Source organism: Ranitomeya imitator, chromosome 5 (assembly GCF_032444005.1).
Source record: "Ranitomeya imitator isolate aRanImi1 chromosome 5, aRanImi1.pri, whole genome shotgun sequence".
Lineage (NCBI taxonomy): Eukaryota > Metazoa > Chordata > Amphibia > Anura > Dendrobatidae > Ranitomeya > Ranitomeya imitator.
In genome coordinates, this window is record NC_091286.1 from 291,553,967 (window position 1) to 291,581,483 (window position 27,517).

Consider the following 27,517-nt stretch of genomic DNA (forward strand, 5'->3'; position numbering starts at 1 on the left):
GGTAGATGCAACATGGAAAGGGCACACAGGGTGCATCCAATAATGGAAAATCCATCAACTCAGAAATCACAGGAGGAAAATTTAACCATAACTATGACCAAAGCAAGCCAAGTGATTATAAACTACCTAGATTACAATGACAAAGAGAATCCCCTTCGAGAGTTTAGAGGAAGACGACAAACTTTGCTGTTATATGGACTCAAAATATTTCTGTTTGGGGATTACGCAATGGAAGTGACAAGTAAAAGACAAGCCTTTAGCAGGGTTTGCACAACCCTATACCATAACAATATTACATTCCAACTGGAAACAAGATGGAACTTTTACAATATTCAGAGATCCTGTGGATGCTGAGGAAGTGTTTATTCCGGATGCAACATCTGTTTCAAAGGCTAAAATGGACCCAACATCATATAGAAGTGAAAGACAGTCTTTAATAAGGCAAGATTATCGGTAGACAACCACTGTAAACCAATATCTGGAACAAAGAACACCGACTCCAAGACAGAAAAAGCATGGAAAGGGAAAAGGCTGTATATGATAACATTTTGCACCTTCTTTTCTACTCTTTTTTCACCTCTTCTCCTTTATAACTTAAGCTTCATCACTCATACACTTTCTCTTACCTCACTAACTAACCTCGCTATGGATAAACTGGTTTTCTATATAAACAAACAGAAACTACATAGAAATAAAAGTGGATTGCAGTTAGGAAGTATAATTAAAGCAATAGAAAACTTAAATATTGAGACGATGGGGAATAGGAATAGTAGTACACAGAATAAATGGAAGTCAAGACATATGGTATAAGTTGTGAATATGGTTGGATACATGGTTCTTTTCACTTATTGTTTTGTGCAATGGTTAGATGTTTATTGATAAGAAGAACTTTTAAGTTGCTCAACTATAAGGCTATGTGCGCACACTGAGTATGTGCTTGCTGAAATTTCTGTAAGGTTTCTGTATATGCTGGCAGCAAAAAACGTACGTTTTGCCACATTTTTGCCGCAATTTTGCATGCGTTTTGTACAGCAATAAAAGCTTTTATTGAGGTAAAGATATTTAAAAAAAATGTTTTGTGATGTAATTTCCTGGTTCAACACCTTTTTCAGCACCTTTTAGATTTATGGCTGATGCAAGAATGCGCCATTTAGAGACAAGAATGCCAAAGGAACACTCTACTGTTCTTCGGGCCCTGGTCAGTCTGTAGTTAAAGATCCTTCTAGTGTGGTTCAAGTCCTGACTAGAATAGGGCTTCAGTAGGTTTTCACACATCTGAAAGGCCTCATCCCCAACCATAACAAATGGCATTGGTGGACCTTGAGTGTTGGGGAGAGGTTGTGGCAGGGAAAAATTGAAATTTTTGCCATACACACGGCGGCCCATATCCGAGTTCTTGAAAGTCTGGGAATCGTTGCCACGGCCAAAAGCTCCAATGTCCACGGCGATAAAGCGACAGTTTGCATCAGCTATTGCAATGAGCACAACAGAAAAATATTTTTTATAGTTGAAATACTCCGATCCTGTTCTGGCAGGTTTGATAATGCGGATGTGCTTTCCATCCACCGCTCCCAAACGGTTTAGGAAATCACACACACTCCAGAATTTTTCCGCAATTTCAAGCCACATGTGCAAGGTGGGTAGAGGTATAAACTCATCCCAGAGTACATTCCATAAAGCCCGGCAGGTGTCCGCAACTATTCCGGACAGGGTGGATATTCCAAGCCGGTATTGGAAGTGGAGGGATGATAAACTCTCTCCGGTTGCCAGAAATCGGTAAGAAAAAAAAACCGAAAGAAAAACAAACTCAAAAAAAATTACAAACTATTCTATTTATGGTGTGGTTATGCTAAAGAAAGAAAGGAAAATACCCAAAACAAACATGTCAGAAAACACTAAATTTGGACTGTCATTGGTTTAGATTTGGAACGTACCTTAATGTAACCAGCAGACGTTCCTATGGTGGAATCGCTCTACAGAGCTGGGTGTCCTGTCTCCGTATGGTTCCTTGGACACGAGCAAGCAAATCCTGGAACAAGTCTTGCGACATCCTTGCATGTTCATGGAATTTCTCCGGGTTGGCATTAAGCTCGCCATACAGCGTGTGATAGGCTCCACGTCTCTCACATAGTTCGATAATGGGGTGTCTCCAAAAACGCCTACGTTGTATCCTTCTCCATCTTTCACGATTTCTGTCTTGCTCCCAAGCAAAAGCACAGGCAAGAAACAGCTTGATGCTTAAATCCAGGTTGAAATAAAAGCTCTCCATGCGAAGATCCATCATGACACAGGATACAGGAGCAAAATCTGAATATTACAGCTGTTCAGGGGTCTATATAAAGAAATCCCATAATACACGCCCTTAGTAGTCCCATTGCCGTTGTCTGGTTATCGAGTTTTTTCTCTTGTGAAATTTCTCATCATGTGCACCAAAAACGCAAACGCAGGAAAAAACGCATATAAACGCGTACAAACGCGGCGTTTTTTAAACCGCATGCGTTCCCGCATGAGTCTAAAAAACGCCGCGTTTGTATGTGTTTATATGCGTTTTTTCCACCACTTGCGGATGCGGATTAAACGCTGCAGATTTAAACGCAAATGTGAAACTAGCCTTATCCAGTCCTGTTGAGCCGAACTCCAATTTTTTTCTATTTTGCTTGATGTGATGCCAGAGCGAGGCAAACGTCTGAGCCCCAGGTGGATGAGCTTAGAGCAACTGGGTGAGCTGGAATCAAGTTTCTATACTTCATGTTTATAGTTGTTAAGATGATTTGTAACTGTTAAAATTATGTGTAATTTTTGTTTTGTAAAAATGTGCATTTATTCTCTTTTCTGTAAAAATTGAAAGCTACTCAATAATGAGGAAAAAAAAACACCTTACACAGGAAAGCTGCTTTTCTACTTAACCCCTTCCCGACCTTTGACGCCACGTAGGCATCATGAAAGTCGGTGCCAATCCGACCCATGACGCCTATGTGGCGTCATGGAAAGATCGCGTCCCTGCAGATCGGGTGAAAGGGTTAACTCCCATTTCACCCGATCTGCAGGGACAGGGGGAGTGGTAGTTTAGCCCAGGGGGGGTGGCTTCACCCCCTCGTGGCTACGATCACTCTGATTGGCTGTTGAAAGTGAAACTGCCAATCAGAGCGATTTGTAATATTTCACCTATTATAACTGGTGAAATATTACAATCCAGCCATGGCCGATGCTGCAATATCATCGGCCATGGCTGGAAACACTAATGTGCCCCCACCCCACCGATCGCCCCCCATCCTTCCGATCTGTCCGGTACACTGCCCCGCTCCCCTCCGTCCTGTGCTATGCTCCCCCCCTGCTCTTGTCCGCTCCCCCCGTGCTTCAATCACCCCCCCGTGCTCCAATCACCCCCCCTGCACTCCGATCCACCCCCCTCCGTGCTCCGTTCCACCCCCCCGTGCTCCGTTCCACCCCCCCGTGCTCTGTTCCACCCCCCCCCGTGCTCCATTCCACCCCTCCCGCACTCCGATTTACCCCCCCATGCTCCGATCCCCCCCCCCGTGCTCTCCCCCACCCAATCATACTTACCGATCCTGCCGGGGTCCGTCCGTCTTCTCCCCGGGCGCCGCCATCTTCCAAAATGGCGGGCGCATGCGCAGTGCGCTCGCCGAATCTGCCGGCCGGCAGATTCGTTCCAAAGTGCATTTTGATCACTGAGATATAATCTATCTCAGTGATCAAAATAAAAAAAATAATAAATGACCCCCCCCTTTGTCACCCCCATAGGTAGGGACAATAAAAAAATAAAGAATTTTTTTTTTCCACTAATGTTAGAATAGGGTTAGGGTTAGGGTTAGGGGTAGGGTTAGGGCTAGGGTTAGGGGTAGGGTTAGGGGTAGGGTTAGGGGTAGGGTTAGGGCTAGGGGTAGGGTTAGGGGTAGGGTTAGGGGTAGGGTTAGGGCTAGGGGTAGGGTTAGGGGTAGGGGTAGGGTTAGGGGTAGGGTTAGGGGTAGGGTTTCGGTATGTGCACACGTATTCTGGTCCTCTGCGGATTTTTCCGCTGCGGATTTCATAAATCCGCAGTGCTAAACTGCTGCGGATTTATGGCGGATTTACCGCGTTTTTTCTGCGCATTTCACTGCGGTTATACAACTGCGATTTTCTATTTGAGCAGTTGTAAAACCGCTGCGGAATCCGCACAAAGAAGTGACATGCTGCGGAATGTAAACCACTGCGTTTCCGTGCAGTTTTTCCGCAGCATGTGTACAGCGATTTTTGTTTCCCATATGTTTACATTGAACTGTAAACTCATGGGAAACTGCTGCGGATCCGCAGCGTTTTCCGCAGCGTGTGGACATACCTTTAGAATTAGGCCATGTGCACACGGTGCGGATTTGGCTGCGGATCCGCAGTGGATTGGCCGCTGCGGATTCGCAGCAGTGTTCCATCAGGTGTACAGTACCATGTAAACATATGGAAACCAAATCCGCTGTGCCCATGGTGCGGAAAATACCGCGCGGAAACGCTGTGTTGTATTTTCCGCAGCATGTCAATTCTTTGTGCGGATTCCGCAGCGTTTTACACCTGTTCCTCAATAGGAATCCGCAGGTGAAATCCGCACAAAAAACACTGGAAATCCGCAGAAAATCCGCAGGTAAAACGCAGTGCCTTTTACCCGCGGATTTTTCAAAAATGATGCTGAAAAATCTCACACGAATCCGCAACGTGGGCACATAGCCTTAGGGTTAGGGTTGGAATTAGGGTTGTGGTTAGGGTTGTGATTAGGGTTATGGCTACAGTTGGGATTAGGGTTAGGGGTGTGGGGGGGTTAGTGTTGGAGGAAGAATTGAGGGGTTACCACTGTTTAGGCACATCAGGGGTCTCCAAACGCAACATGGCGCCACCATTGATTACAGCCAATCTCGTATACAAAAAGTCAAATGGTGCTCCCTCAATTCCGAGCCCTGACGTGTGCCCAAACAGTGGTTTACCCCCACATATGGGGTACCAGCATACTCAGGATAAACTGCGCAACAATTACTGGGGTCCAATTTCTCCTGTTACCCTTGTGAAAATAAAAAAATGCTTGCTAAAACATCATTTTTGAGGAAAGAAAAATGATTTATTATTTTCACTGCTCTACGTTGTAAACGTTTGTGAAGCACTTGGGGGTTCAAAGTGCTCACCACATATCTAGATAAGTTCCTTGGGGGGTCTAGTTTCTAAAATGGGGTCACTTGTGGGGGGTTTCTACTGTTTAGGCACACCAGGGGCTCTGCAAACGCAACGTGACGTCCGCAGACCATTCCATCAAAGTCTGCATTTCAAAAGTCACTTCCCTTCTGAGCCCCGACGTGTGCCCAATCAGTGGTTTACCCCCACACATGAGGTATCAGCGTACTCAGGAGAAACTGGACAACAACTTTTGGGGTCCAATTTCTCCTGTAACCCTTGGGAAAATAAAAAATTCTGGGCTAAATAATTATTTTTGAGGAAAGAAAACGTATTTATTATTTTCACGGCTCTGCATTATATACTTCTATGAAGCACTTGGGGGTTCAAAGTGCTCACCACACATCTAGATAAGTTCCTTTCGGGGTCTAGTTTCCAAAATGGGGTCACTTGTGGGGGGTTTCTACTGTTAAGCCACATCAGGGGCTCTGCAAACGCAACGTGACGCCCACAGAGCATTCCATCAAAGTCTGCATTTCAAAACGTCACTACTTCACTTCCGAGCCCCGGCATGTGCCCAAACAGTGGTTTACCCCCACATATGGGGTATCAGCGTACTCAGGAGAAACTGGACAACAACTTTTGGGGTCAAATTTCTCCTGATACCCTTGGGAAAATAAAAAATTGCAGGCTAAAAGATCATTTTTGAGAAAATAATTTTTTATTTTTATTTTCATGGCTCTGCGTTATAAACTTCTGTGAAGCACTTGGGGGTTCAAAGTCCTCACCACACATCTAGATTAGTTCCTTTGGTGGACTAGTTTCCAAAATGGGGTCATTTCTGGGGGATCTCCAATGTTTAGGCACACAGGGGCTCTCCAAACGTGACATGGTGTCCGCTAATGATTGGAGCTAATTTTCCATTTAAAAAGCCAAATGGTGTGCCTTCCCTTCCGAGCCCTGCCGTGCGCCCAAACAGTGGTTTACCCCCACATATGGGGTATCAGCGTACTCAGGACAAAGTGGACAACAACATTTGGGGTCCAATTTCTCCTATTACCCTTGGCAAAATAGGAAATTCCAGGCTAAAAAATCATTTTTGAGGAAAGAAAAATTATTTTTTATTTTCATGGCTCTGCGTTATAAACTTCTGTGAAGCACCTGGGGGTTTAAAGTGCTCAATATGCATCTAGATAAGTTCCTTGGGGGGTCTAGTTTCCAAAATGGGGTCACTTGTGGGAGAGCTCCAATGTTTAGGCACACAGGGGCTCTCCAAACGCGACATGGTGTCCGCTAACAATTGGAGCTAATTTTCCATTCAAAAAGTCAAATGGCGCGCCTTCCCTTCCGAGCCCTGCCGAGTGCCCAAACAGTGGTTTACCCCCACATATGAGGTATCGGCGTACTCGGGAGAAATTGCCCAACAAATTTTATGATCCATTTTATCCTATTGCCCATGTAATAATGAAAAAATTGAGGCGAAAAAAATTTTTTTGTGAAAAAAAAGTACTTTTTCATTTTTACAGATCAATTTGTGAAGCACCTGAGGGTTTAAAGTGCTCACTAGGCATCTAAATAAGTTCCTTGGGGGGTCTAGTTTCGAAAATGGGGTCACTTGTGGGGGAGCGCCAATGTTTAGGCACACAGGAGCTTTCCAAACGCGACATGGTGTCCGCTAACGATGGAGATAATTTTTCATTCAAAAAGTCAAATGGCGCTCCTTCCCTTCCGAGCCTTACCATGTGCCCAAACAGTGGTTTACCCCCACATATGAGGTATCAGTGTACTCAGGAGAAATTGCCCAACAAATTTTAGGATCCATTTTATCCTGTTGCCCATGTGAAAATGAAAAAATTGAGGCTAAAAGAATTTTTTTGTGAAAAAAAAAAGTACTTTTTCATTTTTACGGATCAATTTGTGAAGCACCTGGGGGTGGAAAGTGCTCACTATGCATCTAGATAAGTTCCCTGGGGGGTCTAGTTTCCAAAATGGGGTCACTTGTGGGGGAGCTCCAATTTTTAGGCACACGGGGGCTCTCCAAACGTGACATGGTGTCCGCTAAAGAGTGGAGCCAATTTTTGATTCAAAAAGTCAAATGGCGCTCCTTCCCTTCCAAGCCCTGCCGTGCGCCCAAACAGTGGTTTACCCCCACATATGAGGTATCAGCGTACTCAGGACAAATTGGACAACAACTTACGTGGTTCAGTTTCTCCTTTTACTATTGGGAAAATAAAAAAATTGTTGCTAAAAGATAATTTTTGTGACTAAAAAGTTAAATGTTCATTTTTTTCTTCCATTTTGCTTCTGCTGCGGTGAAGCACCTGAAGGGTTAATAAACTTCTGGAATGTGGTTTTGAGTACCTTGAGGGGTGCAGTTTTTAGAATGGTGTCACTTTTTGGTATTTTCAGCCATATAGACCCCTCAAACTGACTTCAAATGTGAGGTGGTCCCTAAAAAAATGGTTTTGTAAATTTCGTTGAAAAAATGAGAAATCGCTGGTCAAATTTTAACCCTTATAACTTCCTAGCAAAAAAAAATTTTGTTTCCAAAATTGTGCTGATGTAAAGTAAACATGTGGGAAATGTTATTTATTAACTATTTTGTGTCACATAACTCTCTGGTTTAACAGAATAAAAATTCAAAATGTCAAAATTGCGAAATTTTCAAAATTTTCGCCAAATTTCCGTTTTTATCACAAATAAACGCATAATTTATTGACCTAAATTTACCACTAACATGAAGCCCAATATGTCATGAAAAAACAATCTCAGAACCGCTAGGATCCGTTGAAGCGTTCCTGAGTTATTACCTCATAAAGGGACACTGGTCAGAATTGCAAAAAACGGCAAGGTCTTTAAGGTCAAAATAGGCTGGGTCATAAAGGGGTTAAGGAGGTTGATGGGCTGATCTGGTCACATGCCCCTCTATCACTTGGCATGGTATGGTCAGAAATGCCAGTTTGTAAGGAAAGCTGCAATATTAAACGAAAGTGATCAACCCCTTTAACCCCTTAGTGAAAGAGCCAATTTGCAGCTTAATGAAAAGGCCAATTTTTACAATTCTGACCACTGTCAGTTTATGAGGTTACAACTCTGGAACGCTTTAACGGATCCCTCTGATTCTGAGTTTGTTTTTTCGTGACATATTGTACTTCATGTTAGTGGTAACATTTCTTCGATATTACTTCAGTTTATTTATGAAAAAAATGGAAATATGGTGAAAATTTTTAAAATTTTGCCATTTTCAACCTTTGAATTTTTATACTCTTAAATCAGAGAGAATTGTCACACAAAATAGTTAAAAAATAATATTTCCCACATGTCTACTTTACATGAGCACAATTTTGGAAACAACATTTTTTTGTTAGGAAGTTATACGGGTTAAAAGTTGACCTGCAATTTCTCATTTTTACAACAAAATTTACAAAACCATTTTTTTTAGGGACCATCTCACATTTAAAGTCAGTTTGAGGGGTGTACATGACAGAAAATACCCAAACTTGACACCATTCTAAAAACTATACCCCTCAAGGTGCTCAAAACCACATTCAAGAAGTTTATTAACGCTTTATGTGTTTCACAGAAACTAAAGCAATGTGGAAGGAAAAAATTAACATTTAAATTTTTTTTTTTTTTAAAACAAACATTTTACTTCCGAACCAATTTTTTTTATTTTCACAATTGTGCAATTTCTCCTGAATACGCTGATACCCCATATGTGGGGGTAAACCACTGCTTGGGTGCACGACAGAGCTTGGAAGGGAAGGAGCGCCGTTTGACTTTTTCAATGCAGAATTGGCTGGAATTGAGATCGGACGCCATGTCGCGTTTGGAGAGCCCCTGATGTGCCTAAACAGTGGAAACCCCCCACAAGTGACACCATTTTAGAAACTAGACCCCTTAAGGAACTTATCTAGATGTGTGGTGAGCACTTCGAACCCCCAAGTGCTTCACAGATGTTTATAAAGTAGAGCCGTGAAAATAAAAAATCATATTTTTTCCATGAAAATGATCTTTTCACCACCAGTTCTTATTTTCACAAGGGTAACAGGAGAAAGTGGACCACAAAAGTTGTTGTGCAATTTGTCCTGAGTACGCCGATACCCCCATATGTGGGGGTAAACCACTATTTGGGAGCACGGCAGAGCTTGGAAAAGAAGGAGAGCCGTTTGACTTTTTCAATGCAGAATTGGCTGGAATTGAGATCGGATGCCATGTCGCGTCTGGAGAGCCCCTGATATGCCTAAACAGTGGAAATCCCCCCCCCCCCCCCAAGTGACACCATTTTGGAAACTAGACCCCTTAAGGAACTTATCTAGATGTGTAGTGAGCACTTTGAACCCCCAACTGCTTCACACAAGTTTATGATGCAGAGCCGTGAAAATAAAAACTATTTTTTCCCTCAAAATTATTTTTTAGCCCGCAATTTTTTATTTCACAGGGGTAACAGGAGAAATTGCACCCCAAAAGTTGTTGTACAGTTTATCCTAAGGACTCTGATACTCCATATGTGGGGGGGACCACTGCTTGGGCACACATCAGGGTTCAGAAGGGAAGTAGTGATGTTATAAAATGCAGACTGATGGAATGGTCTGCCGGCACCATGTTACGTTTGCAGAGCCCTGGATGTACCTAAACAGTAAAAAAAAAAAAACACAAACATTTTCTATGTTATAGGTTATTTGAAGAACTCCATGAGGATCATGGTGACACTCATGTTGCGTTTGCAGATGTGCCTAAATAGTAGAAACCCCCACAAGTGACCTCATTTTGGAAATTAGACCCCCAGGAAACTTATCTAGATGTGTGGTGAGCACTTTCATGCCCAAGTGCTTCACAGAAGTTTATACTGCAGAGTCGTGAAAATAAAAAATCATTTTTTTTTCCACAAAAAAGATTTTTCAGCTCCCAATTTTTTTATTTTCCCAAGGGTAGCAGGAGAAATTGGACCCCAAATGATGTTGATGAATTTGTCCTGAGTATGCGGATGCCCCATACGTGGGAGAAAACTACTGTTTGGGCACAAGTCGGGGCTCGGAAGAGAAGTAGTGATGTTTTGGAATGCAGACTTTGATGGAATGGTCTGCGGGCGTCATGTTGTGTTTGCAGAGCCCTTGATGTGCATAAACAGTAGAAACCCCCCATAAGTGACCGAATTTTGGAAACTAGATCCCCCAAGGAGCTTATCTAGATGTGTGGTGAGCAATTTGAATGCCCAAGTGCTTCACAGAAGTTTATGACGCAGAGCTGTGAAAAAAAAAAATCATTTTTTTCCCACAAAAATGATTTTTTAGCCCCCAATATTTTTAATTTCCCAAAGGTCGGAGAAATTAGACCCCAAAAGTTGTTGTTGAATTTGTCCTGAGTACGTTTTTGCCTCGTATGTGGGGGTAAACCACTGTTTGGGCGCACGGCAGAGCTCAGAAGGGAGAGAGCATCATTTGACTTTTTGAAAGCAAAACTGGCTGGAATCAATGGTGGAGCCATGTCGCGTTTGGAGACCCCCTGATGACAGTGGAAACCCCCCCAATTCTAACTCCAACCCTAACCACAACACACCCCTAACCCTAATTCCAACCCTATCCATAATCCTAATCCCAACCGCAACACCCCTAACCCTAATTCCAACCCTAACCATATCCCCATTCACAACCCTAACCCCAACACACCCCTAACCCTAATCCCAACCCTAACCATAATCCTAATCAAAACCATAACCCTAACACTCTCCTAACCCTAATCCAAACCCTAACCATAACCCTAACCACAAACCTAACCCTATTACCAATACACCCCTAACCTTAACCCAACGCTAACCATAACCCTAACCCAAATCCCAAACCTAACCCTATTCCCGACCCTAATCTCAACCCTAACCCAAACCCTAATCCCAATCCTAACCCTAACCCTAACTTTAGTCCAACTCACTTTAGCCCAACTGTAACCCTAATTGGAAAATAGAAATAGATATATTTTCTTTATTTTATTATTTTTTCCTAACTAAGGGGGTGATAAAAGAAGGGTTTATTTACAATTTTTTTTATTTTGGTCAACTGTGATAGGGCCTATCACAGTGACCTAAATGAACCAATAGGAAAAATGTTCCTATTGTTGTCGGGTGCCGGCCGACAGATCTCGGTGGACGCACTGCACATGCGCCCGCCATTTTCTTCCCGGAGAAAGATGGCAGCCCCCATGGGGGGGGGAGGAGGGCCAAGGAGCTCCGGGAGACACTGGTAAGTATCGGGGACCTTATTTCTCTCTCCTCTGATGTGCGATCACATCAGAGAGAGAAATTAAATGGAACATCGGACTTTTTTTTCTTTTTGTGTCTGCCGTTACACAGTTAGTAACGGCGATCGCAAAACATGGCTCGGTATAAAAAGACCCGAATCATGTTCTTTGGGGTCTCGGCTACCCCTGGCATCCAAGACCCCGAGATCTGCAGGCTGGCAGATTTGGCGGGTGCACTGCACATGCGCCAGCCATTTTCATCCCGGGAGAAAATGGCGGCGCCCATGGGGGGATCACGAGGAGCACTGGGAGGTACCAGGAGGGATCGGAAACCCTATTTCTCTGTCTTATGATGTTCAATCACATCGGCGGACAGAGAAATTAAATGGCAAATCGCGCTTTTTTTTCCGGTCGCCGGTATATGGTTAATACCAGCTATCACAACCCGGGGGTCGGTAAAAAACGACCCGAATCATGTTCTCTGGGGTCTCGACTATACATTATACACCCCGAAGAAAATCTGACTCTGGGGGGCGCTATACACTTTAATTAACGGCGATATGGTTTAAGTACCCTTAATTACCGCCGTTAAAAGGCGTATCGGCGGTCGTTAAGGGTACAACATGTTCCTGTGCCAAGTGACACAAATATACGCAATAGTTTTTCTAATATAACAAAATAAGGAAAAGTACAATCTTATGCTACTAGGTATGAAAACGTTTTATATGCTTATTGCAACACCGTCTATGAGGTCAAAAATCAGTCCATACAATAAAGGTGCATGTGCTTACCTGAAAATGCATTACTATAGTATCTGGAAAGGGTCTGCATGATATCCTTGGAATGTTGAGTCCATGGTGCTATTTTTCTGTAGGTTTTGACCCTATGGACAAGTTGAGAACCACCGTACTGTAGAGACAGAGTGTCACCATGATCTTCATAGAGTTCTTCAAATAACCTATAACATAGAAAATCAAGCATAATTTTATAATTTTCATATCTCAGATTTAATACATACATATAAACAGAGTATACATACACATATATAGATATATATACACTATATATATATATATATATATATATATATATATATATATATATATATATATTATATAGATAGATAGACACACACAAAGCCACACTGCTCAAGCATTTTTCCTCAAAGTCAGCAAATTTGGGTCACAGTTCGGAAAATAATTGTATTTCTACTTATGCTTTTGATATGACTTTGGCTAGGAGATGGTGATGCATGATGAGCGGTGGGGGGGCATGGTTTATGAGGGGAAGGGGTGTGTATAGGTCAGAGAAACGGCAAACTATAACTTTAAAAAAAAATAACTTAATGTGTGCACATTCGGGAAGCCAATCAGGGAGCAGAAACCATCCACAACAGAATGACACAAGGGCTTCTGTTATTGGCTGCCCAAGTCACATGACTCTCTCCATATATAAAGTGAAAATGTTATTTTGCTGGAGAAATGTTTTCAGTGTAACAGAGCAGAGAGGCTGCTCCTGCAAGTTAACTTGGCATATAGTTAAACAGGATCCTGTCCTATGTAAAATTGACCTTCCAGCATCTAACTAGTTTGTGCCAATAGTGTTGTGCAGGCAGGAGTCCACATTACCTACTCAAAATCATTTGGAGTAAAACTGTGTTGTAAGCAGGACTCAGGAGGCCCCATTTGCTAATCAAAATCATTACGGCTAATAGTGTTCTGCAGTCCGTGGTCCACATTTCTTACTCAAAAACTTTTGGCCTAATACTGTGCTGCACTGCAGGGGCATTACAACTCACTGACTGGTGGCTGTGACCACTGACCCTGGTGGCTGTGGGCGCAAGCGGGTAAGGGGCTGCTCCACAAGTCTTGGAATCTCCAAAGCTTGCGGGACAAACCTCTGTATTTAACACTTCTTCTAGGGCCTCCACCTGTTCATTCAACCTTTGCCTTAATGAAACGCGATTCAGCAGTACAGAGAGAATCTCCTAAAATGTAAAAAAAGTTTCTTGAGCTCACCCTTGGAAAGGACTTCATGAGTTCCACGAGCGGAGCACGGCATCTGGTCTCTGCCAGACGTGGAGGCAAAGTGCAAAAGTAGAAGCAAAGATCTGACTCCAGCGTGGTTAGGCATGTGACTTTGGTCTAGGACTTTGTGTGTATCTTAATACTGAGTAATGAAATGTAATGTTCTGTGCCATGATTACAGGAATTCATTTGTATCATGACTAGCAAGAGAACTTGACAGCTTGCCCAGGTCTTCCAGACCGCCACCAAGTATTTATTGCTGTGTGAATACCCTCCATAACATGTCCTTTTCATTAGCTACAGCATTACCACTCATTGCAATAAGCTATTTTATAACTTTGTTGGTGATATGCTAATTTGTGGGTTGGAATAAGGAAGAGGCATAACAATAACCGAACGTGCCTAATTGGCCTGTCATAACAATGCCATATTTTTTCATCTTAATTCAAAAGAAGGTTTATTCATTGTACCTGCTGGAGCCGTATCCTTGCTTCCACTTTTGCACAGAGAGAATCCCCCCACTTCTGTACTGCGCAGCCAGGGCTCACTGCAGTCAGATGTGAACGCTGCACTCCATGCAAGATCCCACCTGGTTCAGGTAATACCCCTTTCCATCCCTATCATACTTTATACATCTGCACATGCTCCCATGCTGCTATTACTATAATAAGTAAAGGTTAATTTGATATTATTGTGATATTGCATTCATGTATCTTGCATCAGTGCCCCCCTCCAGAGATTCTTCTTGACTGCTGTCATTGTCTGCAAAGGGTGCATTGTGCAAACACATGCAGGTAATACCTTATTAGCAACTTACCACGGAACTGCTCTCTGCTGCTTCTCAGTGTGGGATTGCAACCCTCTGAGTCCCATAGTGGATTAATGTTAAAGCAGTCAGCGACTGTTTGTGTACCCTTGTCCTTTTACATTTGGGTCTGCACTGGTCTCTATCACGTCTGGGTGATGGTCATTTTTTATCCTCATCATTCAACATCTATCATGTAATTACTCCTAACAGGTTCTGATCTCATATGTGTCTTGTTTATATTATAATAAAGCTGTACCTTTTAGTAGTGGACTGTCTCTCCTCCTTTTTTCTCATTTCCACTGAAGTTGGATCAGCCTGTAATTTGATTTTCCACTTTGATTTTTAGTATCATTCCAAATCCAGACCTCCATGGGATATTCATTTTGATTTACATTGATCATTGTTATGTTTCATCGTTTTCAATGTATTCCATTATGTATTGAATAAAGTTTTGCAACTGGAATATTTCATTCATGGATATATAGGACTAGCTATTGAACCCGTTCTACGCCCGGGTGGCGAGCATTTATATTGGTATATGGTCTCCATCCTGGTATGTGCTGCTCCATCCTGCGCCCCCATCCTGTCATGTGCTGCTCCCATCCTGCGCCCCCGTTCTGTCATGTGCTGCTCCCATCCTGCGCCTCCATTCTGTCATTTGCTGCTCCCATCCTGTCATTTGCTGCTCCCATCCTGCGCCCGTTCTGTCATTTGCTGCTCCCATCCTGCGTCCCCATTCTGTCATTTGCTGCTGCCATCCTGCGCCCGTTCTGTCATGTGCTGCTGCCATCCTGCGCCCGTTCTGTCATGTGCTGCTGCCATCCTGTCATTTGCTGCTCCCATCCTGCGCCCGTTCTGTCATGTGCTGCTGCCATCCTGCGCCCGTTCTGTCATGTGCTGCTGCCATCCTGCGCCCGTTCTGTCATGTGCTGCTGCCATCCTGCGCCCGTTCTGTCATGTGCTGCTGCCATCCTGTCATTTGCAGCTCCCATCCTGCGCCCGTTCTGTCATTTGCTGCTCCCATCCTGCGTCCCCGTTCTGTCATGTGCTGCTGCCATCCTGCGCCCGTTCTGTCATGTGCTGCTGCCATCCTGCGCCCGTTCTGTCATGTGCTGCTGCCATCCTGCGCCCGTTCTGTCATGTGCTGCTGCCATCCTGCGCCCGTTCTGTCATGTGCTGCTGCCATCCTGCGCCTGTTCTGTCATGTGCTGCTGCCATCCTGCGCCCGTTCTGTCATGTGCTGCTGCCATCCTGCGCCCGTTCTGTCATGTGCTGCTCCCATCCTGCGCCCGTTCTGTCATGTGCTGCTGCCATCCTGCGCCCGTTCTGTCATGTGCTGCTGCCATCCTGCGCCCGTTCTGTCATGTGCTGCTGCCATCCTGCGCCCGTTCTGTCATGTGCTGCTGCCATCCTGCGCCCGTTCTGTCATGTGCTGCTGCCATCCTGCGCCCGTTCTGTCATGTGCTGCTGCCATCCTGCGCCCGTTCTGTCATGTGCTGCGGCCATCCTGTGCCCGTTCTGTCATGTGCTGCGGCCATCCTGCGCCCGTTCTGTCATGTGCTGCTCCCATCCTGCGCCACCATTGTATTATATGCCCCCGCTCCAGTGTGTATGCCCCCGAATGCTGCTGCCATATAAAAAAAAAATAAAATACCATACTCACCTATCGTCCGGCTCCACTGCAGGTATGTCTTCAAGAAAATGGCGCCGGAAAGCGGGGACTGCGCAGGCGCCGATTCCGGCAGCAGGAATCGGCGCCTGCGCAGTCCGCGCTTTCCGGCGCCATTTTCTTGAAGACACACCTGCAGTGGAGCCGGAGTGTGTCTTCAAGAAAATGGCGCCGGAAAGCGCGGACTGCGCAGGTGCCGATTCCGGCAGCAGGAATCGGCGCCTGCGCAGTCCGCGCCCTCCGGAGCCGGGAGCAGAGGAGCCGGGAGACGGAGCTGCAAGCAGCGCTGGAACCGGGAAAAGTGAGTATACTTACCCTCCCTCCTGGCGGTCCCTGACTCTCCGGTGGAGATCGCGGTATGCGTTCAGTGCTTACGCATACCGCGATCTCCCGGGAGCGTCGCTCTGTGAGGCCCAGACTGCGCCGGCGCTTGCGCTTGCGCAGTCTATAGAGGCTTCGGACAGAGTGACGCTCCCAGCGTTATATTATAGATGTGATATTTTAGTGTTCCCTTTATTTTTTTGAGCAGTATATATACATATATGTGAACACACATACATATTTATATTATGGCTGCCTGAGTTTATATATGCTACAGAGGAGTCATACCTTGGTTAATGGGATGACTGGCATAGGGAAAACAATGCCCCCTCAACTAGTCACCCACAAATTAGCATATCACCAGCAAAGTTATATAATAGCTTATTGCAATGAACGGTAATGCTGTAGCGAATGAAAAGGACATGTTATGAACAGTATTCACACATCAATAAATACATGGGGGTTGTCTGAAAGACCTGGGCAAGCTGTCAGCTGTCAAGTTCTCTTTAAGATTGCTAGTCATGGTACAAATTAATTCCTGTAATCGTGGCACAGAACATTACATTTCATTACTCAGAATTAAGATACACATAAAGTCCTAGACCAAAGTCACATGTTCCGTATTGCCTTTTGATACACTCTTTTCATCACTATCCTATCTTACTAATGATTTGCAGTTATATCGATACTTCTGGTGTGCTGCTAAATGAAAGCGGTTGGTGGAAAAAGACAAAACTACAGGGAGTCCTGACAGTCATATGAATAAGCACACGCAGCGGCTGCTTCTTCTATCGTGTTACTAAATCATATGGAGGCTGCAATGTGCTTAGGACATGTGACTGTGCTAACAAGTTTACTTTTAACAGAAGTATCTAAAAGTATAGTAAAATTGATATATTGTATAACCAGACCTACTGTACTCATCAGACTAGATGATCAAATTAATGAATTGCATGGTATAACGTATTTTAGGAAGTGTCAGAAGGACAAATGACCATATGCGTTTAACATGAATAAGCATTATATATAAAGAATAAATCCACATAATAACTGAAAATAAAATGCAGTCTTTCACCTTTCACTGCCCCTAAGTTACCGTACATTTGTTATCACAGTTTAATGCTGTTGCTTACAATGTAAAGAAAAAAGTTATGTCACAGATACAGCTTACATTAAAAAAAACCATAGCATAATAATGATTTTACAGGAACATGAGTAAAGGAGTCCTAAAATCTTTTAAGTAGCAGGTAAATTATTAATCGATTTGTGAATTGAGCAGATTAGTTCACTGTGATGTGTCAAAATGCAGATCATACACAAAGAACACATCACGGAATTACAAACGGTGGCAATTCTGTCCGAAAGAGAAAAGGAAAGCAGGATTACATATATTTAATGAAAATAGTTGAAATTAAGATTCTATATCAAGAGGAAATTGCTTATCTTTGCATATCAAATGTATTCCAGATAAAACCTGAGAAAAATTAGTTACATACAAAAATAAAAATAAACATAGCGTACCTAACTGCATCCGTATCAAACTGTAAATTAGGTTTATCAATCAGTCCTAGGGAATACAGCTGGTAGGCCAAAGCACATTTTCCCACCATGAATTGTGCAGTATTGGTCCGGTCTAAGCAGTCAACACAGTTTGTTCTAAGAACTCCTGTCTGAGAAAAGAGGAAGAAAAAACACACATTTAGTCTGAGATATAATTATTATTATTTATTATTATAGCGACATTTATTCCATGGCGCTTTACATGTGAAAAAGGGAATAATATTATTTTTTTTATTCAAATAAATTTTTATTAAGAATAACAAGGCAATTAACATGTTACATTTACATTTTCAATATAGAGTATTTCCCCCCCTCCCCCTTCAAACAGCCCCCTTCGATCCCAAAGCCCCCCACCCCCACCCCACAAAGCAGCTTATCTTGTTAATTACTACCATCATTAAAACAATAGAGTATCTAATCCCTCAACCATTCGTATAAGCCACACTTCACATTACTATCCCATAGCAATCCATGGAGACCACATTTTATTGAACGTTTCAGTTTTCCCTTTCTTCTTATAAATCCCTTTTTCTAGTGTCAGGCCCTGTTTCACGTACTGGAGGAATTCTCCTCTTGACGGCGGCTCTTCCCTAATCCAGTTTCTAGCTATCACCTTCCTAGCCATATACAACAATCTGGCTATAGCTATCTTTAGGTGTTTATCCACTCCAATCTCATCCACGCATCCCAACAAACAGACAACTGGATCCCTTGGCACCGTGCATCCATACGCACCTTCCATACGACTCAAAACTACCACCCAGAAGGCAGCCAACCTCGGACATGTCCACATCATATGGAAAATGTCTGCATCCGTAGACTTACACCTCGGACATTCAGAGTCATTACGCAATCCTGCCTTATATAGCACCATCGGAGACCTATAAACTCTGTGTATCACATAGAGCTGTGACAGTCTATACGGTTCACTCAGCGACAGTCTTGGGATCCATTCCAACATCGACTCCCAAGTCTCGTTATCTATTGGGCCCAAATCCCTTTCCCATTTAGCTCTTGCCATTATTGGAAACCCCAATAGAAAAGTGTGCAACAGATCCCTGTACAGAGTGGATATGACTCCTCCAGTCGTCCCATCATTACACACATACTCCAGTACTATATCCCTTTGAATCCTAATACCTCCGTTCCTACTCTGAGCTCCAAAGGCATGCCTCATCCGCAAATATTGATACTCCCCTGCAGACCCAAGACCAAATTCCGCCTGCAATTGGGAAAATGATTTCAGTTCACCTTGTTCAATTATTTGATACACATACTGAATCCCTTTGCCCAACCACTCTATCAGTACGCCCAATGCCTCAAATTCTTTCAGATTGTTATTATGCCATAGCGGCGAGTATCTAGTCAAGTCCGTGATCCCACGTATGTGCCTCAATCTACTCCACAGCTTGCGTATCAACAGCAAAGTCGGATATAGGTTCCCCAAACTCTCCAAGGATCCATCCTCCAAACATTGCACCACTGGCCTTCTTTTTGTCACCACCTCCATCAACCGCTGTACTGCCCCAGATGACCCCCCATGCGCCCAGCCCCTTAAATGCTGACTCTGGGCTGCAAGAAAGTACAACTCAGGGTTAGGCAATGCCAGACCCCCATCATCCTTGGGTCGCTGAAGTGTCTCCAGTTTGATACGCGGATGCTGCCTCCCCCAAATCAGATTCCTAAACAGAGAGTTGATCTGTCTAAATTTCCCACGTGGTATCCAAACCGGCGCATTGTGAAGAATATACAATATTTCCGGCATCAGAATCATTTTGATAAGATTCACCCTGCCTACCGCAGACAAATGTAGCTTAAGCCATGCATCCGCTTTTGCCTTGAGGGCACCCAAGATTGGAGTCAGATTCTCATGTATATAGTCAGTGACCGGCATAGATACCCATATTCCCAGGTACTTAAATTTACTCGTCACCTCCAGTCGCCCGTCCTCCAATGGCTCCCCATCCACATCGTCCACCTTAAACAAGATAGACTTACTCCAATTTATCCTAAGTCCCGACACTGATCCGAATCGTTCAATAATCCCAATGGCTCCCTCCAAGGATGCAACCGGGTCAGCCAGAAACAACAAAATATCATCCGCATACAACGCCACCCTTTCTTCAATCACCCCATATTTAAACCCCGTCATCTCATCAGACTGTCGAAGTGTAGCGGCCAGTGGTTCCACCGCCAGAGCAAGCAAAAGGGGGGAAAGCGGACACCCCTGTCTCGTCCCTCTAGCCAATTGTATGGTCCATGACAACTCCCCGTTTACCCTAACCCTGGCCATCGGCATCGAGTACATTAATTGAATCCATGATATGAACTGCGGTCCAAACCCCATTCTTCGCAACACCTGCCAGAGATACCCCCACTCCACACTATCGAACGCCTTGTGAGCGTCTAAAGATGCAATAACTCTCTGGCCACAGTTATCGGCTTTGAGTTGCAAGTTCATATACAGCCTTCGTAGATTAATCGCAGTTGACCTATCAGGCATAAAGCCAGACTGGTCTGAGTGTATCAGGCCAGAAATAACACTTGTCAACCTCATCGCCAACACCTTAGCCAGGAGTTTAATGTCGATAGTAAGCAAAGAAATTGGCCGATATGAATCCGGCTGTGTCGGGTCTTTCCCCTCCTTTGGAATCACCACTATTGTGGCCTCCCGCATAGATGCCAGTAGCCTTCCACCATTCGTAGCCTCTTCCAAGATCGCCTTCAATTTAGGGATCAACACTTCCCCCAAGCTTTTATAAATTTCGGCAGGAAATCCGTCTACGCCAGGCGCCTTCCCATTAACCATCGACTGCAATGCCCGTCCCAGTTCCTCCTCCGTAATGGGAGCCTCCAAATCCTCCCTAGCTGTGTCACTCAGCCTCGGGAGCTCCAACTCCTCAAGGAACGCCACCATGTCCTCCATTGACCCATCTACCCGAGAGGAGTATAAGTCTGCGTAAAAATCTGCGGGAATAATATTCTTGAAGAAAACTAGTCACTGACTGATACAAGAGGAGAAAGGACCCTGTCCGCGAGGGCTCACAGTTTACAAGAAATGGGTGAGGATACAGTAGGTGAGGATAGAGCTGGTCGTGCAGCAGTATGGTGGAATAAATACTGCAGATTGTAGTCTTGTCGGAAGAGGTGGATCTTCAGGTGCCTTTTGAAGATTTCCACGGTAGAATAGAGTCTGATATGTTGAGGTAGAGAGCTCAGGTAGAGCTCTGTTATGTTGACGTAGAGGGATGCACAAGAGATAAGAGAAAAGCAGAGTAGGAGATTTTGTGAGGATCAGAGGGTGCGTGCAGGTAAATGGTGGGAGACTAGGTCACAGATGTATGAACAAGACAGGTTGTGGATGGCTTTCTATGCCTTGGTTATGGTTTTGAACTGGAGTCTCTGGGCAATGTGGAGTCAGTGAAGGGATTGACATAGAGGAAAGGTCGAGGTATTAGTGGGGGGGAAGAACTCGGGCAGCACAGTTTAGAATAGAATAGAGGGGTGCAATAATTTTAGAAGGGAGGTCACAGAGCAGGAGGTTGCAGTAGTCAATGCGGGAGATGATGAGGGGATGCACTGGTGTTTTTGCAGATTCTTGATTAAGGATTGTGCGTATTCGGGAAATATCTTTGAGTTGGAGACACTAGTTAGTCAAAAAGGCTTGGATATGTGATTTGAAGGAGAGATCAGGGTGAAGGATTACCCTGAGGCAGCGAGCTTGATAGTCAGCAGTCATTAACTTTGATGGATAGGTCTGTTTGAGGGGATTGAGAGAGATGGGGGAAAGATGACCGATTCTGTTTTGTCTATGTTAAGTTTAAGAAATCTAGCAGCTAGGAAGGATGAGATAGCAGACAGACATAGTAGGATTCTGGTTAGTATGGAGGTGATACCGGGTTCAGAGAGGTAGATCTGTGTGCCCTCAGCATAGAGATGATATTGAAAGCAGTGGAACTCTATGAGCTGTACAAGGCTGTAGGTGTAGATGGAGAAGAGCAGGGGTCCTAGAACTGAACCTTGGGGGCACCGACAGATAGGGGGCAAGATGAGTAGGTGGAGTGTGAGTGGGAGAAGCTGAATGTCCGGTCTGTTAGGTATGAAGAGAAGACGGACAGTGCCAGGTCTGTGTTGCCACGAGATGAGAGAATCTGTATTAAGATTGAATGGTCCACTGTGTTGAAGGCAGAGGAGGTCCAGGGGGAGGACAAAAAACTATTGCTTGGACTTGGCGATTAGTAGGTCATTGGTGACTTTAGTCAGAGCAGTTTCAGTAGAATGCTGCAGTTGGAAACCAGATTGTAAGCAGTCAAGAGGGATCAGGAGTAAGGCTAAGTGCACACGCTGCAGAATTACTGCGGAAATTTCCGTGGCAATTCTGCAACTCATGCTACGGGTATACCGCATGCGGAATTGGCATGCGTATTCCCGCTAAAAGCTAGCGTTTTCTAAGTGATCTGTAGCATCACTTGGAAAACTGATTGACAGTTTGGTCACACTTGTCAAACATATTGTTTGACAAGTGTGACCAACTTTTTACTATTGATGCTGACTATGCAGCATCAATAGTAAAAAGATATAATGTTAAAAATAATAATAATAAAACAATCGTGATATTCTCACCTTCCCGCGGCCCCGGCAGCCTTCCCACTCCTCGCGATGCTCCCGTTCCCAGTAATGCCTCGCGGCAATAACCCCAGATGACGTAGCGGTCTCACGAGACCACTACGATATCACAGGCATTACGGGGAAAGGGAGCATTGCGAGGAGCGAGAAGGCTACTGAGGCCGCCGGAAGGTGAGAATATCATTTTTTTTTAAACAATTATATGTATCCCAGGGCCTGGAGGAGCGTCTCCTCTCCTCCACCCTGGGTACCAACCGTACATGATCCGCTTACTCCCCGCATGGTGGGCATAGATCTATGCAGGAAGTAAAACGCATCAGACCTTCATCAGTTACAGTGTAAGAGTGATTCAATTTCACTGAAAGCGTCAGTGGTACTCAGTAGGATCACTAGATTAGGAGTTTTTTAAGGTGAGATATGGCGGTGTTAGAGGCTGATGGCAGACATAGCGCTGCGTGTGGCAGTGGCGTGTTGTGAATTCCGTTCTTGGGCTCCCTCCGGTGGTTGTAAATGGCACTTTTGTAAATTCTGCCCTTGGGCTCCCTCTGGTGGTTTTGAGTGGAACTGCTGCTCCTTGGGTTTATCTTTAGCAGCTGCTTTCACTAATTGTCTCTCCTGGCTCTGCTATTTAACCTGGCTCTAGTCTTCAGCCTATGCCACTTGTCAATGTTTTCTGGCTGGATTCACATCTCTGCTTGGATTCTCCTGGTTTCCTGACCAGTTCTGCTAAGATAAGTTCTGGCTTTGCTCATTTCAGTCCACATGCTGTGGACTTATTGTTCTGTGCATTCTATTTTTGTCCAGCTTGTCATTATGGATTTTTTCTGTTAGCTGGAAGCTCTGGGAAGCAGATTTACCCTCCACACCTTTAGTCAGGTGTGGAGATTTTGTAAACTCTGTGTGGATTGTTTTGTAGTTTTTATACTGACCGCACAGTACCCTTTCCTGTCCTATCTATCAAGCTAGACTGGCCTCCTATGCTAAAATCTGATTTCATCTCTGCGTATGTTATTTTCCCCTCCTCTCACCGTCAATATTTGTGGGGGGCTATCTTTCCTTTGGGGATTTTCTCTGAGGCAAGATAGGTTTCCTGTTTCCATCTTTAGGGGTAGTTAGATCTTAGGCTGTGCCGAGGGGTCTAGGGAGCGTCAGGTACCCCCCACGGCTATTTCTAGTTGCGCTGCTAGGTTCAGGGTCTGCGGTCAGTACAGATACCACCTCCTTCAGAGCTTGTCTCATGTTGTTCCTAAACCACCAGATCATAACAGTACAAGTGGCCAAAAATGAATTAAATGTATCTCAAAAGAAGGAAAATAAAGTTCTGAACCATTTTTTTTTCTGTGCTCTGGTTTGCCTCTTTTTTCCTCTTGATATCTGGGTGGTGCAGGATATATGCTCTGGCATGGATGTTCAGGGTTTGTTTTCTCGTGTGGATCAACTGGCTGCAAGAGTACAGAGTATCCAGGACTATGTTGTCCAGACTCCGGCTTTGGAGCCCAGAATTCCTACTCCGGATTTGTTCTTTGGGGACAGATCCAAGTTTTTGAACTTTAAAAATAACTGCAAATTGTTTTTTGCTTTGAAACCCCGTTCTTCAGGTGATCCCATTCAGCAGGTGAAAATCATCATATCCTTGCTGCGTGGTGATCCGCAAGACTGGGCTTTACCTCTTGAAACAGGGGATCCGGCATTATTGAAAGTAGACGCATTTTTTCAAGCGCTCGGATTATTATATGACGAACCTAACTCTGTAGAGCATGCTGAGAAAACACTGTTGGCCCTGTGTCAAGGTCAGGAAGCGGCAGAGTTATACTGCCAGAAATTTAGAAAATGGTCTGTGCTCACTAAATGGAATGAAGAGGCTCTGGCTGCTATTTTCAGAAAAGGTCTTTCTGAAACCCTTAAAGATGTTATGGTGGGCTTTCCTACGCCTGCCGGTTTGAACGAATCTATGTCTCTAGCCATTCAGATTGATCGGCGTCTGCGCGAGCGCAAAGCTGTGCACCATATGGCAGTATCCTCTGAGCATAGTCCTGAACCTATGCAATGTGATAGGATTTTGACTAGAATAGAACGGCAGGAATTCAGATGTCAGAATAGGCTGTGTTTTTACTGTGGTGATTCGGCTCATGTTATTTCTGATTGCCCTAAGCGTAATAAGACAGTCGCTAGGTCTGTTACCATTAGTACTATGCAGCCTAAATTTCTCTTATCTGTGACCCTGATTTGCTCATTGTCGTCCTTTTCTGTCATGGCATTTGTGGATTCAGGCGCTGCCCTGAACTTAATGGACTTAGAATTCGCCAGGCGCTGTGGTTTTTCCTTGCAGCCTTTGCAGAGCCCTATTCCTTTGAGGGGCATTGATGCTACAACCTTGGCCAAGGATAAACCTCAGTACTGGACACAGATGATGATGTACATGGCTCCTGCAATCAGGAAGATTGCCGTTTTCTGGTGTTGCATAACCTGCATGATGTTGTTGTGCTGGGATTTCCATGGTTACAGGAACATAATCCGGTGCTGGATTGGAAAACTATGTCTGTGACTAGTTGGGGTTGTCAAGGGGTACATAGTGACGTTCCTTTGATGTCAATTTCCTCTTCCCCCTCTTCTGAGGTCCCTGAGTTTTTGTCGGATTTCCAGGATGTATTTGATGAGCCCAAGTCCAGTTCCCTTCCTCCACATAGGGACTGTGATTGTGCTATTAACTTGATTCCTGGTTGTAAGTTCCCTAAGGGCCAACTTTTCAATCGGTCTGTGCCAGAGCATGCCGCCATGCGGAGCTATGTTAAGGAATCTTTGGAGAAAGGGCATATTCGGCCCTCTTCGTCACCATTGTGAGCGGGTTTCTTTTTTGTTGCTAAGAAAGATGGCTCCTTGAGACACTGTATTGATTATCCTCTTCTTAATAAGATCACGGTCAAATTCCAATACCCCTTGCCTTTGCTTACTGATTTGTTTGCTCAGATTAAGGGGGCTAGTTGGTTTACTAAGATTGACCTCCGAGGGGCATATAATTTTGTTCGTATTAAACAGGGTGACGAATGGGAAAACTGCATTTAATACGCCCGAAGGCCATTTTGAATACCTTGTGATGCCATTTGGGCTCTCTAATGCTCCATCTGTGTTCCAGTCTTTCATGCATGATATTTTCCGCAATTATCTTGATAAATTCATGGTCGTATATTTGGATATTTTGATTTTTTCCAATGATTGGGAGTCTCATGTGAAGCAGGTCAGGATGGTGTTCCAGATCCTTCGTGATAATGCTTTATTTGTGAAGGGGTCCAAGTGCCTATTCGGAGTTCAGAAGGTCTCTTTTTTGGGTTTTGTTTTTTCTCCCTCATCTATAGAAATGGATCCTGTTAAGGTCCAAGCTATTCATTACTGGATCCAACCCACATCTGTGAAGGGTCTTCAAAAATTTTTGGGCTTTGCTAATTTCTATCGCCGTTTCATTGCCAACTTTTCCAGTGTGGTTAAGCCCCTTACTGATTTGACGAAGAAAGGCGCTGATGTGACGAATTGGTCCTCTGAGGCTGTTGAGGCCTTTCAGGAGCTTAAACGCCGATTTACTTCTGCCCCTGTGTTGCGTCAACCGGATGTTTCTCTTCCTTTTCAGGTTGAGGTTGACGCTTCTGAGATTGGGGCAAGGGCCGTCTTGTCTCAGAGGGAGTCTGATGGTTCTTTGATGAAACCGTGTGCTTTTTTTTCCAGAAAGTTTTCACCTGCAGAACACAATTATGATGTCGGCAATCGGGAGTTTTTGGCTATGAAGTGGGCGTTTGAGGAGTGGCGACATTGGCTTGAGGGAGCTAAACACCGTGTTGTGGTCCTGACCGATCATAAGAATCTGATTTACCTCGAGTCGGCCAAGCGGCTGAATCCTAGACAGGCTCGATGGTCCCTGTTTTTCTCCCGTTTTGATTTTGTGGTCTCGTATCTTCCGGGATCTAAGAATGTTAAGGCTGATGCCCTCTCTAGGAGTTTTTCGCCTGATTCTCCTGGAGTCCTTGAGCCGGTTGGCATTCTTAAGGAGGGGGTGATTCTTTCTGCTATCTCCCCTGATTTGCGGCGGGTGCTTCAGGAATTTCAGGCTGATAGGCCTGACAGCTGTCCAGTGGGGAAGCTGTTTATTCCTGATAGATGGACAAGTAAGGTAATTTCTGAGGTTCATTGTTCAGTGTTGGCTGGTTATCCTGGGATTTTTGGTACCAGAGATTTGGTTGCTAGGTCCTTTTGGTGGCCTTCCTTGTCTCGTGATGTGCGTGCTTTTGTGCAGTCCTGTGGGACTTGCGCCCGGGCCAAGCCTTGCTGTTCCCGCGCTAGTGGGTTGCTTTTGCCTTTGCCGGTCCCTGAGAGGCCCTGGACGCATATTTCCATGGATTTTATTTCGGATCTTCCTGTTTCCCAGAAGATGTCTGTTATCTGGGTTGTTTGTGACTGGTTCTCTAAAATGGTCCATTTGGTACCTTTGCCTAAGTTGCCTTCCTCCTCAGATCTGGTTCCATTGTTTTTTCAGCATGCGGTTCGTTTGCATGGCATTCCGGAGAATATTGTGTCTGACAGAGGTTCTCAGATTGTCTCTAGATTTTGGCGGGCCTTTTGTGCTAGGATGGGCATTGATTTGTCTTTTTCTTCGGCGTTTCATCCTCAGACTAATGGCCAAACTGAGCGAACTAATCAGACCTTGGAGACCCATTTGAGATGCTTTGTGTCTGCTGATCAGGATGATTGGGTGTCTTTCTTGCCTTTGGCCGAGTTTGCCCTTAATAATCGGGCTAGTTCGGCTACTTTTGGTTTCGCCTTTCTTTTGTAATTTTGGTTTTCATCCTGGTTTTTCTTCGGGGCAGGTTGAGCCTTCTGATTGTCCTGGTGTTGATTCTGTGGTGGACAGGCTGCAGCAGATTTGGACTCATGTGGTGGAAAATTTGACGTTGTCTCAGGAAAGGGCTCAACGTTTTGCTAACCGGCGTCGGCGTGTTGGTCCCCGGCTTCGTGTGGGGGATTCGGTTTGGTTGTCTTCTCGTCATGTTCCTATGAAGGTTTCTTCTCCTAAGTTTAAGCCTCGGTTTATTGGTCCTTATAAAATTTCTGAAATTATTAATACGGTCTCTTTTCGTT

The 27,517-nt window shown here is 44.5% G+C and overlaps 1 protein-coding gene across 1 annotated transcript in view; it reads right to left on the reverse strand.

Annotated features, from left to right (window-relative positions):
* The window catches only part of FIG4 (FIG4 phosphoinositide 5-phosphatase), a 683,868-nt gene that overhangs the window by 365,633 nt on the left and 290,718 nt on the right, over positions 1-27,517 (reverse strand). Inside the window, exons 15-16 of the mRNA XM_069726226.1 lie at positions 17,729-17,877; positions 12,174-12,340 (exon numbers count right to left, since the gene is read on the reverse strand). Of these exons, the coding sequence (XP_069582327.1) occupies positions 12,174-12,340; positions 17,729-17,877 (316 nt within the window). The remainder of the gene's footprint in view (positions 1-12,173; positions 12,341-17,728; positions 17,878-27,517) is intronic.